General features: G+C 46.0%; 1 protein-coding gene across 1 annotated transcript; it reads left to right on the forward strand.

Annotated features, from left to right (window-relative positions):
- Positions 1 to 3,843: 3,843 nt before the first annotated feature.
- LOC308235120 (cell adhesion molecule CEACAM21-like) lies at positions 3,844 to 10,133 on the forward strand. The gene is made up of 3 exons (XM_080643793.1): positions 3,844 to 4,011; positions 4,928 to 5,281; positions 9,740 to 10,133. Exons 1-3 carry the CDS (start codon positions 3,930 to 3,932, stop codon positions 10,012 to 10,014), a joined length of 711 nt encoding a protein of 236 aa, XP_080499919.1. The 5' UTR covers positions 3,844 to 3,929; the 3' UTR covers positions 10,015 to 10,133.
- Positions 10,134 to 13,527: the final 3,394 nt, after the last annotated feature.

Consider the following 13,527-nt stretch of genomic DNA (forward strand, 5'->3'; position numbering starts at 1 on the left):
GTTAAAATGTAAATATACACATATGAAAAAGGACTTAAAGTGTAAATTGAATAGAAAATTCAAAACTGTAACATGACTTTTTTATTGCACATTTTTCAGCTTATCCAATAAAGGGGGGTGAGATATTCCACAGCCTGCAGCCTCCTCAGGTATCTGCAAACCCCACCTCAGCAGCACCCACAGCCCAGCGGGGTCCCACCTCTCCAGCATTACTAAGGCCACATTCCTTCTCACTCTTCACACTGCCCAAACTGGACTTTGAAAGCTCCTCTATCCAGCCAGGCACCTGCCCACCAAAGTCCACTCCTTTGTAGACAGCTCTTCCCCACCACCCTCTGCCCAAAGGGTGAATGGCCACTCATGCTTCAGGTCTTAGCCAGGAAGTCACTTTCTCAGAAATGCTCTTTGGGATCCGCAGACAAGCTGAGACTCAAGTACATACAACTCTTTCTTCATGGTCCTTCTCTGGATTATAATTAACTCCTTAGTGCTGTGATTTCTCTGAGAGCCTGCCTTTGTTACAAGGTAATCTCCATGAGCACAGGTCCCACCTATGTCCTGTTCTCTGAGTTCCCAAGGCCCATCCCAGGCCTGACACATCACAGATTTTCAGTAAAGACTCATTAAATGGATGAGGGAAACCACACAATGGAAGTCTGTCATCTGTGTGACACTAGTGTTCCTTATAGGCACGAAGGCATTGGTGTCAGCATGGTAGGAGGCCAAAAGTGTCCAGGGATGACCCAGGGATGGGTTTTTCCCCCCTCATACAATCAGGGGTGCGGGACACAGAACCAACTAACAGTGAAGAGTCAGACATTCCTTCATTCCCAGAAAATCACAGTCCTCCCCATTTCCACCTTGTGAGAGATGTTTCATATTCCTGGGACCTGGACAGCAGCCTCTGTTCTTTGTTTTTTCACAGAGCCCTGACCTGGCAGACACTCTGGATCTTCCACCCCAGGTAGAGGTACTACCATGGGAAAAGAGAGCTCACACTGACCTCAAAGGATTCAGGGGATGACTCCTAAACCGAAAATCCCTTGTCTGTGGGACACCTGCCTGTAGTCCCTGAACGTCTCACCCACCCATTATGTCCTCGGGATGAAGGGGAACGTTCTCAGCAGGATAGGACAGAAGAATCCAGGATCTGGGGTTGCTTCCATCTCAGAGGTGCTGAGGGTCCCATAAGGGACTTGCATTCCCTAACAGAGGAGCCCACAGAGTCTCCGTGGGTGACACTCCATGTGGAGCCACTCCAGATGCTGGGCCCTGTGGGGAGGCCTAGAGCAGATGACAGAGAGGGACACAGGGGACTGGATGCAACATCCCAATGCTATGATTGAGACACACAGGGTATTTGGGGGATCAGCCCTCCAGTTTGGCACACTTTACTAAAAGCCTTAGAAGAGACATCACCAGACCCTGTTCTTGAAACCTTTGGGACAGAGAGCTCCTCCTGAAATAGCATATCCACCAGAGGGGCCAGTTCTTATGACACCAGACTCATAATACTCTGGCCCCTGGCCCCTCTGAGATAGATGCAACCCCAGATCTTGTCCTCTTGCTGGGCTCACCCTGCTCTGGGATGGAGTCAGGCGTATTAAATCCACAGTGACAGGGCCCCGACTGACTGGCCTTTGAGCTTGAAGGCCAGGGCCCACCTCTGCCCAGGTGTCAGGATCACCTCCTACCCTCTGGTCAGCATCCATGGTGCAGCACCTGACATTGGCTGCAGGTCTCCTCCCGCTCTCCAGGGGTGACATTTAGACACACAGACAACACAGGGAATTCACACATGAAAATGGCTTTGCCTAAGGAGCTGGAGAAGGAGCTTGATTTAAATCCCTTGCTCCCACAGGTGCTTTTGGACCCCACCCTTTTGCCTGCTCCATCCCACCTGCCACTTCTAGGGCCTGTGAATAAAAAGGGGGGCTGTAAAATAAGCCTGAAAAGCCCAGCGGGTCACACGGCAGGCCTGACAAGCTCAGTGACGCACAATGTGGTCTGATCACAAATGCCTAACTGGGCAGGTGATGGCTGGTACACATGTCACAGGCACACAGCTTCCTCAGCAAATGTCAGTCTTTACGTTAAGTGAGCCCTTTCCCTGTTCTTATGCATCTGGGATAACATACCTTTGACACATCAGAGTAGTTGTTTTTTTGCAAGATGATTTGAAGGCACAGACTCTGGGACCAGCATATGAGACAACATACTTCTTATGTTACCTGGTTCCTTGCATAACCTCTCTATGTGCTATAAATATTAAAAATCCTGGACCCACCAAAGTGAAGAAGAAATAAAAAAGTATGTGTTTCTCCATTTTGCTTTTATCAATTGTAGAGATTTCTTGGCCACCTAATGGATTTCACACAACTTTTTCCACCTTCTTTTTTTTATTATAATGTATAAAATAAGTTGCACAACTGCCATTCTCAGGATTTGAGATCGTGTTCCAGGGATATGACGTTAGCTTGGTTCAAATAAACTCATAAAAATCTTCACAGCTTGGCAAGTTTCTTACTTTATCAGGGCCTAAGAGCACGTGCTTTCTCAGGGCTCTATTTGCTGCTCCCCACACCATGCCTGGCACCACCCATGAACAAGGTGGGGTAAGGAAAGGAAACTCCCCCAGGCAGGGGACAGACACCACCCCTCAAAGGTCAGGGAACACAAGGACAGCATCAGCCAACAGAGGGAGAGTCTCCCAGAAAATAGCCCCTGAATACCAGGGAGCTCACAGCAACCTGGCCTCCCACCACAGCCCTCTCTCCCTAGGGCACACAGGAAACCTTCCCCTTCACACACAGGAACTGCAGGTCCTTCTGAGACTCCTGGTCCTGAGACCCTTCCTGGGTCTCTGTTCCTCGAAGCAAAACCCAGGCTGCTGACAACCTGAGATACAGGGAGGGACCACTCAGCTGTTACCACCCAGCTTGACCCCTTCTCACCCCCCCACGAGTCACCTCTGTGGCCTTCCTGCTGGGAGGAAATCCAACCTTCCCAGCCCATTTGAGAACAGGGGGAAGACCCGGTGCCCAGCTGGGTGTCTGTGTCATAAACAGAAATAATCCCCAGGTTTGGGGCCTGTGGGACTCCCTGTGCAGACCCAAGGCCAAGACACACCACAGGCCAATGCTTGTTCATCCTCTCAGGGGGTACGTGCCCCCATCAGACTTGCTGTTGCAAGTGGGCTCCACAGGCCAGTAAGACCCACCTTCCTTGAGAGATTGTCAGATGCAGAGTCTCTGGTCCACCGCACACCTGCTGAGTCAGAATCCGCATTTTAACAGGATCTGGAGACCCTCTCTGCGCCCAGGAGAGTGGGAGAAGCTGCCCCATCACCACATCACCAGATTGCATTCTGGTTGGGCATCTACATTAGTGGGAGAGCTGCTGAATCAGCATCTAAGTTGTCACCTGGGCATCGGAATCTTTACAAAGTTCCACAGGTGATCTGATGCACAGTGGCAGTGACATCCCAGTGACAAAAGTTCCTGACGTGGCCCCAGAGATCCTGCTCTGAAGGGAAAAGTCAAATGTGAAAGAGAGAGGTCTGTGGGGGAGGCTACTGTGCACCTCACTGGGAGCCATGGGGAATGCCATCGACTTGGGTGACCCAGGCTGGTGCTTTTCCAAACAGAGCATGTGAGTGTGTGTGTGTTCAGATAACTCAGCAGTTCCAAGGGAACAAAAATATGGAGGGATGGTCAACTGGAAGGAGGGGAAAAGGGTGGCACAAATGAGGGGAGGAGGAGGTGGGTCCTTGGCACAAACTCCGCCCTGGTCCATGTGACCAGGTAAGAGATATTGCACCAGGAGGAGGCCCAGTGCACAGTGAAGAGGGACAGCAGATCTCATCAGTTTGTACAGCGGTGCCTTTGAGCTTTCCTGGAATCCAAGCTCTTCTGGCAAAGGCAGGGACAATGCAGGCAACAGACACCATGGAGTCACTCTCAGCCCCTATCCACAGAGGACCTGTCCCATGGCAGGGGCTCCTGCTGGCTGGTAAGGAAGGAACAATCCCTGGGGGTGGACTGAAGGAGGAAAGATGGGGCCTTGCTGGGGTCTCCTGTGGAGGACAGTGCTCTGAGAGTGGAGGAGATCGCTCTGTGTGGACATGAGGGGAGAGGACAGGAGAGCAGAGTAGGATGGGTAAGGGAGATGGGTAACAGGTAACAGGGAAATCTCATGATCTGGAAGTCGAGTGGGGCAGGGAAACTTCAATTGCTGTTACATCCTAAGTTATTCATCACTAAGTATTGAATTTTGAAAACTGACCATAATAATAACAATTTATGTCAGGTGGCACCAGAAAAACTTAACCAGGGGTGCTAAACACTGACCTTACCACCAGCCTTGGGAGAAATACACGCCAGGCGGTGCAGGACTGTGGCTGGTGAGCACTCATTCACCCACATTCATTCACCCACAGGTGTTTGCAGCCTGTTGCAGGCACTGGGGATGCAAGATCTGACAAGCACCTGTCCCCATGGAGCTCACGTTCTATGGGTAGAGAGAGATAAGAAAATATCTACATGTGATGTCAGGTACCCACAAGTGTTATAAAAGAACAGAACAGAGACAGATAAGAAAGTGATTAACAGAAAGTCTTTAGGGAAGTGTTCCATGAAGGTGCCTCCCATGGACACCCCTAAGGGTCAGCAGGGGTCTGAGGGCAGTGAGTGGGTGAGCCAAACAGACACCTGGAAAAGAGACTGCGAAACAGAAAAAGTAACAGGTTCACAGGTGTTGAAGTATTGGTGGTCATGCTGTTGACCTTGACCAACAGGAGACACACACACACACACACACACAAACACCAAGGCTGAGAGATGAAGAGACCTGTTCTAAATCCAGGGCCTCATCTCTCCATCCCAATATAGAGCTCCAAATATTTATCAATTTCTCTCTTCCCTCCTAGTTTCACTCTTAAATTTCTGGAGCCTGCCCACTACTGCCCAACTCGCTATTGTGTCAACCTATTCTGCCGAAGGGAAGAATGTGATTCTACGCATCCGCAACATTCCTACTAATGCTATAGGCTTCTCGTGGTACAGGGGGGAAGGGGCAAATCCCAAACGTTTTATTACACGTCTTGGAGAGAATGTCGTATTTTATAGGACAGGGAATGAATACACGGGTCGAGAAGAAATAGACTTGGATGGATCCTTGCATATAAGGAAGGTCACTATGAAGGACTCAGGAATCTACACCGTAGTAGTCCGCCTTGAAGACTCAAAGAAAGAAATAGGATTTGGACAGCTCGATGTATACCGTGAGTGATTGGCTCTCTGACCTCTGGGTGTTAGGTGGGTGAACTTCACTTCACACACAGGACTGATAGCACTGGACTCTCCTCCATCCCCCTCTGCCTCACATTCCAAGTTAGGTTTGGGCATTTAGTGCAGGACACACACAGTGGAAACAAACTTTCTAAGGTCAGAGTTTCCTTCCTGGATTCCAGCCCTGCAGACATTCACCACAGAGAGAAGGGCCAGTCTGATGAAAGTCGCTCAGCAGAGGGAGACCAGTCTCAGTCTAGGTCCCTGGGCCCCTCCCCATGACCATGATCCTGAGAAAGACCCTGCAGGGCTGGGCCAGGGCCCATCCTGAGGGGGCCCCTGCAATTCTCATAAAGAAGCTCAGCTTCGGCAGCCCCTCCCAGACCCCCTGCCCCAGGGGGACCCTGTGTCAGGTTGCGGTTAACTTCCTGGGAAGAGCTGAGTTGGTGCAATGGTTTCCGGGTGTCTGAGTCACAAGGCTTTTGAGTATTCACCAGCCAGAGCTCAGCCCCATGAGCCACAACTGGATAGGAGTGGTCCTTCACCTGAGACTGTGTATGGATAACACAGATGGACAAGGAGACCAGGCCATTTGAGAACTACACTGAAAAATTTAGGAGTCCAGAGAAACGCCAGAATCACAGGGAACAAAAAGGAGAAAAGATGCTCCTGGCAGCTCCTCGTCCACCAGGGATCAGCCCAGCAGACTCTCTCTTGGAGTTGATCAATAACAGATGCCCATCATTTGAGCAGCTCCCCTGTCCCAATGTTTAGTCAGATACTGTGAATATTTTATTGTTAATACACTGACACCTTGGCAGTCAAATGTTCATCGTACATCCTTGAGAGGAAACTGAGGCACAGGGGGATAGAGTCACTAAATCAGGGCCATCCAGACCATGAGAGTCACTCAAGGTCTGTCTACAGCCATAATCCCATCCTCTCCTCCATCCCAGAGGGATCCCTAAAGCAAATATTGGTTTAGATCTTCCCTTAGGCATCCCCAGCTCAGAGAGAGAGTGAAATCTTGGTCTGGGAAATAACACCAAATGGAGAATTAATTTCTTTGTACTCTAGAACCAAATTGACTGCAGTAATCATCAGTCAATGCTGGGGACACCCAGACCTTCCCCTCAGGTGGCTGATCCACCCCTCACTGCACTGGAGTTGAAACCACTGATTTGTTTCCTGATGTGTTGGTGTCACTCCCACTGGATATAACGGAAAGGACTTTGCCGGCTCACTCCTCATTTTACACTTGTAACCAGCTAAGGGATCAAGATGTAACACACTTTTTTTATGAATTAGGAAGAAATAAATGGTTTCTGAAGGAAAGAATGATCTAAAAACCCTTCAGAGTCTGAAACCTGGATGCAGAGTCCTAGAAACTCTGGCCACATGGGAAAGGCTTCCTGTCACTCCAGGGGTTGAGACCCATGTTTCAGACCCTTTGCTGTGCTCTAGAGAAATAGTCCTTTCTGCTATAGCTCTTAGGCCCTGGGGTATTAATAGTAATTTTTGCATATGGGGGAATTTTAAGATATTTTCAAATTTCTATCTCAGAAACACCAAACACAAATGGTCCACAAGGGACAGAATGTCAGCAATCCATGGTCCCGTGTTGCTTTCCATCTTCCCTTCTGCATCTGCACAAGCCTCCCCTGCCCTCAGTACAGGGAAGTTGACTGTAATGACCAAGGGCAAAGCATATGGTTGTGCTGCCACAGTCAGCTCCTGTTTGTCCCTGCAATCTTTTCCAGCTAATTCCTTGGGTCCTGCTCTATCATTTATAGGCTCATTGGCTCATGTTAGTCATACTCACCTGGGAAGGCCTGACCCAGCTCTTGGCCCCGGGGTCTGAGTAGTCAACTGACCACAGACTTGATCCTGGTCCCCATGTTTTATTTCTGCTCCAGTCTGAGTCTCTAAGATGTCCTGGGATATGGTCCCTCTTGGAAACACACCTCAGCTGGGCAATGAAGGTCTGTGCAGCTAGAAAAAAAATTAAAGTCAGCTGGTCAGTGAAGAAGTAGGAGAGGTGTGGGAGGCTGGGGGGAGGGGTGTCTCTAACTCTAGGTCCTCTGTTGTTCCACAACCAAATCCTGCTAATCTATTGAATGGTGCCCTTCATTTGTTTGCATGTGGATATTGCTGTTCAACACTATTTGTTGAAAAACTGTCATTTCTCCATTGAACAGTCTTGGCTCCTGAGAAAGGCTGTGCTTTATCACAGACATAGAGGATTTAAGTTCTCTGAGGGCTCAGATCCCCAAGCATTGGTCTTGTGATACATAGACCTGCCTTATTCTTTTAAGTTGGCTGAGAGGTGAGACGTGCCAAGTCTGATTGAAGAGCCCTTGGAGGACTCAAGTGTCCCACACAGGGCAGTGTTCTCCTGTTACCTGCTCAGTGGAGTTACCCACACCCAATATCACAAGCATCAACTTTGAGAGTTTTGATTTATATTTTTCTAATGATAGTGATGTTTAGCATCTTTTCCTGGGCTTACTGATGAATTTGTATATCTTCTCTGGAGAAATGTGTATTTAAGAGGTTTGCCCGTTTTAAAATCAGGTTATTTGGAGTTGCTGTAGTTGAGTTGTAAGAGATCTTTATATATTCCAGATATTAAGCCCTCATCCTATTATTGATTTGCAAAGTATTTTATACCATTCCACAGATCACATTTCACTCTGTTAATTGTGTCCTTGTATGAACAGAAGTTTTCCATTTTGACAAAAATCTAAATTATCTAATATTTTCTGGCCTAACTTTCTAGTGTCATATTCAAGAAATCATTGCCCAACCCAATGTTATACTGCTTACCCCTATGTTTTCTTCTAAGAGTTTTGTAATTTTCGTTCTTACCTTTAGGATTCAATCCATTTTGACTGAATTATTGTGTATGGTATAAGCAATGGTCCCCTTTATTTGTTTGCATGTAAACATTGCTGTTCAACAGCATTTGTTGAAAAGATTGTCCTTTCTCCATTGAACAGTCTTGGCTCCTTTATCAAAACCATTTGATTGTGTCTTTTGACAAATAGAAGTCTTTATGCCAGTGTCACACTATTTTGGTTATTTTCCCTTTGTAGTAAGATTTGAAATTAGTAACTGTGAGCCTACAATTTCAATTCATCCTTTTTAAGGTTGTTGCAAACATTTGGGATCCATTGAAATTCCACATAAATTCTGAGATTGTTTTTTTTTATTCTGAAAAAAAGTAATTGGGATTTTGATAGGCATTGTTTCAAATATGTAGATAGTTGGTGGTCTTTGAATCAATGAACATGGATGTCTTTCCAGGTATTTGTTTCTTCTTTACTTTCAGAAATGTTTGGTAGTTTTCAGTGTATTCTTCTTCCACCATATTATGTTTAATCCTAAATGTTCTAGTCTTTTTGATGCCATTGTAAACGGAATTGTTTTCTTTATTTTATTTGAGGATTGTTCATTTTTGTTTAATAAATGGAAATGATGCTGGGTGTTGATTTTGTCTCTGGCACTTTCATCTTTTGTATTAGTTCTAATAGTAGGTTTAGGTAAGTGTGGTGAAATCTTTAGGGTGTTCTACACTAAGATTACGTTGTCTTTTTAAAAAGCTATTTTCTTTTTCCTCTCTAAATTGGATATCTCTTATCTCATCTTCTTGCATGATATTTCTGACTGGTTGAATTAGGGGAAAAACAGCATCCTCGTCTTATTCATGCCCTTAGTACTGTTTTCAGAGGTTCTCCGTGTAGTAATGTGTTAGCTGTGAAATTTCATATGTGGCCTTTACCATATTAAGTAATTTCCTCCTATTCGTACAGTTCCTGTCTTTTAAAATTATAACCACTTCTCTTTCTTGATTTATTTCACCATTATATGCAATCAGTAGGCCTGGAAATAAAGTCCTGTTCAGACTTAGTAATCCTATAGATGGAAATTCTCCAGGTCCAAGGTCATGAAGACTGGGTTGGGCCATCTTTATTGCCTAATGAGTTATTTAACAACAGTTAAATGCCCTTTCACTTTCCTTAAAGTCCCATTGGCCCCAGTAGTGGACAGGACAGAAGTGGTAAGATTGCTTTTCCCAACATACACAGAATTTTTAAGAAAAAAAAAAAATTTTCTAGGAAAGGGTCAATAAAAGCTCATGAGAGGAAAATTCCACCTTATGGTGAGGTTATAGGGCATGTAGGCTGCGAATGGGGTTCTCTGTGTTGACACTACAAATATGTCTATGGGAACAGGTCAGAAGTGATCTGGGTTCAGAGAGGAGGTGCAGCCCTCTCCCTACACATTGTCACCTGAATAAAGACAATTGTCCTTCTGCAGAGATCAGAACCATCTTCTGGTGACATTACAGAGCTCACAGTGGACTCTCAGTGGCTAAGATGTCTGAGGAGGCAGCATGGCCCAGGTCCCAAGCTCACTTTCAGTTAGCCATGCCCTCTGTTTCTCCACAGAGCCAGTGAGAGTGCCCACACTCCTAGCCAGCAGCACAACAGTCACGGAGAATAAGGATGCCGTAGTCATGACCTGCTACACAGATGCAGTCTCCACCCAGTGGTTCTTCAATGGCATGGATCTGCGGCTGACAGAGCGGATGCAGCTGTCCTGGAACAACAGAATTCTCACCATAGACCCAGTCAGGAAGAAGGATGCTGGGAGTTACCAGTGTGAAGTGTCCAACCCCATCAGTTCTGCTGATAGTGAACCGGTTGACCTGGATGTAAAATAGTAGTGAGCCTCCTCCCTTCCTCTATGTTATTAAACTGAATAAAATTTTTGAACCCTTAAGTAGATATATTGTGAGGGTGGAAAGTCCTTTGAAAACTTGCATTGAGTCAATAAATGCTCAAAAAAAAGAGCTGACATTGTCATTATTATTGACTTAAGGTGATACCAAATCCCACCTCTGTGTGATCTAAGTTGTACCATCTCCACAGTGGAGGTTAAACCGAGTCTTTCAAGAGAATGGCAGTGTTTGTGTGATTACTCTGGGTGCACATGATGAGTTTGCATAAATATAAATTCTGTCCCTTATCCAAGGGGACATGTAGTAGATGCCCAGCCACTGATGTTGGCAATGGGAATGGACAGGAGGACACCCATGTGGGTAACATCACTGATCTTTTTTCTCCGTTTGACTTATTTCAAAAAATTTCTTAAGTCTTTTTGAGTATTATTATTTGTATGGCTATAGACTTATTTGCATAAACTCAATAGGATTCTGTCTTCCTTGTTAATAGGGTATAATTGGAAACCTTAGTAATATAACCAAGGCTTTGGCTCATATGTCCTAGTTCAGACTGATGCCACAGAATTAGAAATGACCTCACCTTTTATGAAGCTAAGTTTGACCTTTGGAGCCTTTTGGAATCTCTTGGAGATGAGGCCATTACCCAAAGCTAGAGGGTGAGGCTTCCTAACCTCAAGAGACTGTGAAAATTCCCATCTTCGGTTTCATAGAAAAACCTGCATCAGAGCCAACTATGTGGTGAATGTCAGTTCCTCTGCACTTAGGTCATTAATCAGGCCAAATCCAGCAACACTAGCCATGTGGTAGGATGGAGAATACCCTTCATCCTTGGAGATAACCTGTGGTCAAAAGGAAGGTGACTGTAGAGAGCAATGTAATGCCTCTATGGAGAACTCCAGAAGCACAGCCTTCTGGGAGATAAGATCCTGGCTGTGTTGAGGAACTCTCAGCTACTTTGTTTATAAATGGCTGGGAAATTGCACCTCTTTATAAATTTCTGGAAATGATAAAGATGTAACCTGGGTCTTGGCTAAAAGAGATTTAGTTGTGTTTCCCTCCGCTGTGCAGAAAGCAGTTTTGTTCTGAACTAGAGGCCTTAGTGTTCCCTCAGAGTCACCAACCTTTACACAGGTTCTTCCTGACAACATGCCTTTGTCTTCCATCCTTAGACCATTTATTTTATAAATGTAATTGTAATTAGTAATTGCAGAGTCTTTCTCTGCACTTTTGAAATATACACAAGTCTGCTCAAAAACTTCTTGCCAGTGTTATGACCCAGAGAATATCTGTCTCAAGGGCCTGGCCCCATCTCTTTAAAATTTAATCTTCCAGGTGTCCCTGTGTCCCAGTCTCTGAGGGAGAGTAGGAGCCTAACTTGGCTGGGGAACCTTTAGAACAAAGATGTGAAAAGACCTCCTGACAGGGTTTCAGGAAATGTTTTACATTTCCTTTCTGTAAAGCCAATTAAAAAACACAAATGCCTATAATTCCTTAATTTTTCTTAAAATATCCCCAGCCTTTTCTTTCAGGGGTGTTGAGTGCCTTCTCACTGCCTTATTGCATGGTTCTGAATAATGTCTTTCGTGCCTCTTTAAATTTGTTGGACACATGTTTTACTTTGTCATCATCTACCTGTAACTAGCTGATTCTGTCATTTTGCTCACAGTGTCGATCCTTATCTTATTTTCAAAGCTTCCAATTTCTTTCCTTATCAGGCTAAAATTCTCCAAATAAAGGTCTCCAATTTTCCTGCCTCCCTTTTCTGACTTGGCATCCACAGCAGCATCTGACGTGACTTCTTAGATGCTTTTGAGGCTCCAGGTTGCCTCAGGATGGCCTTTGCACCAGAATCTGAGAAGACATGCAGGCCTGAAAGGGCACAAATCCACAGGGACCAAACCATCAACAGTGTTCGCATTCATTTTCACTGCACCTTCAAGGGACAAGATCACAGAGATTTTAACAAATATTCTGTGTTGATCCTTAGAAACTCTAGTAAAGATGCTGGTCCCTGACTTGTCAGCCACCCACAGGCTGTCACTAAAAGATGCTGTTTTGTGTTCGCCATGACCTGGAGCTCAGGCCCGACAGGAGTCCTCATACTTGTTTTCTTCTTTGGTGTTACAATCACCAAGTGCCTGTTCTTAGAGAATCCACATCCAGAACCTGGGAAATGGAAATAAATCTTTCCGGTGCCTTGTGGCTTCTGGGGTATTTAGCTATACTGCTCTGACACCTAGCCAGAGGTGGATTGTGGGTAAGCAGGAGTGGACATAGAGGGGAGCTGATGAGTGATAGTATCTCTTCAGAGCCAGGATGATAAATTGTAAGGCCTGGGGTGTTTGGAGATGTTAGGCTTTATATGAGGTCAAGGGAAACTAAAGGGGCCCTGCAGGTGGGCTCTTTTGGGGAGGGTTCTGGATGGGGATGAGGGATATGAGTGAGGGTCTACCTACTACCTGTTGAGGTAGAAGCCACTGGAGCTGGTGTAGTGAAGTGGGAGTGACGTTTTCCAAAACTTGGCTAGGTGAGAGTGGTGAGTAACAAGGTTGGGGGAAAGGATAAGGTTCTTGAATATTCATATTAGTGTCCTGACATTGGTACAAGAGGGAGCACCAGATATACTGGCTGGCAGGGGTTACAGAATAGACATAAGAAACAAGAGGGAAAAGCAGATGAGCATCTTGTAGGGAGTTAGGAGTCTGAAAAGTGAGGAGGGATGGGGACACCATGAATGCAGAATATGAGCCTAAGGAATTTGTTATTTGAGCCAGGAAATTAGTAGAAGTCCAGGGTAGTCAGAATATAACAGGGGTTGGCATGGAGCCTGGGGAAAGTGGGGAATGCAGGGCAGGCTTGAGGCCGAGGACCAAATTGAGGGCCTTCCTCCAGCTCCAACCCAGTAGAGATGTGTGTAATTGGCTCTCAAAGCAGTTACCCCATGGCCTGGGAGAGCCATGAAAGGCCAATCTCACCCTTACACACCAAGACGTGCCTCAGCTGAGTGAACATGTTAGCCATGTCCAAGGGATATGTGTGTCCGTAAGTCCATGTCTGATAGTATGTGTGTGTTGGGGGAGAAGGAATTGAGGGCTGGCATGACCTTGGAGTGTGTGGAGCATTTTCCTTCTTTGTTGACTAGTCAGAGTAACTTTCTGTGATTTCACAGGTAAGAGTTCTGTGGTAGGTCACAGAGATGGAGTGGTAGGTACCCATGGTGGCCACCTGTTCTTGTCTAATCCAGGATGCGTCACTTCCATATGTGATAGATGCTTCTCTCCTCACCTGAACTTATGTTGCTGGGTGTGGTCGAACCAAGGTTATGATGAGCAGTGATGCCTACCTGGTCACATTACAGCCCACGTTCAGACTCTCCATCTCTCCTCAGGCCTAGAAGCCTGTTGGGAGCTGTTGTTTTATTGCTCTAGAAGATATGGCCTTGCTCACCACCCTAGGAGACTGCATGTAATTATTTAGTAGGTCTCACCAGAG

The sequence above is a fragment of the Plecotus auritus genome, assembly GCF_963455305.1.
Source record: "Plecotus auritus genome assembly, chromosome: 10".
Lineage (NCBI taxonomy): Eukaryota > Metazoa > Chordata > Mammalia > Chiroptera > Vespertilionidae > Plecotus > Plecotus auritus.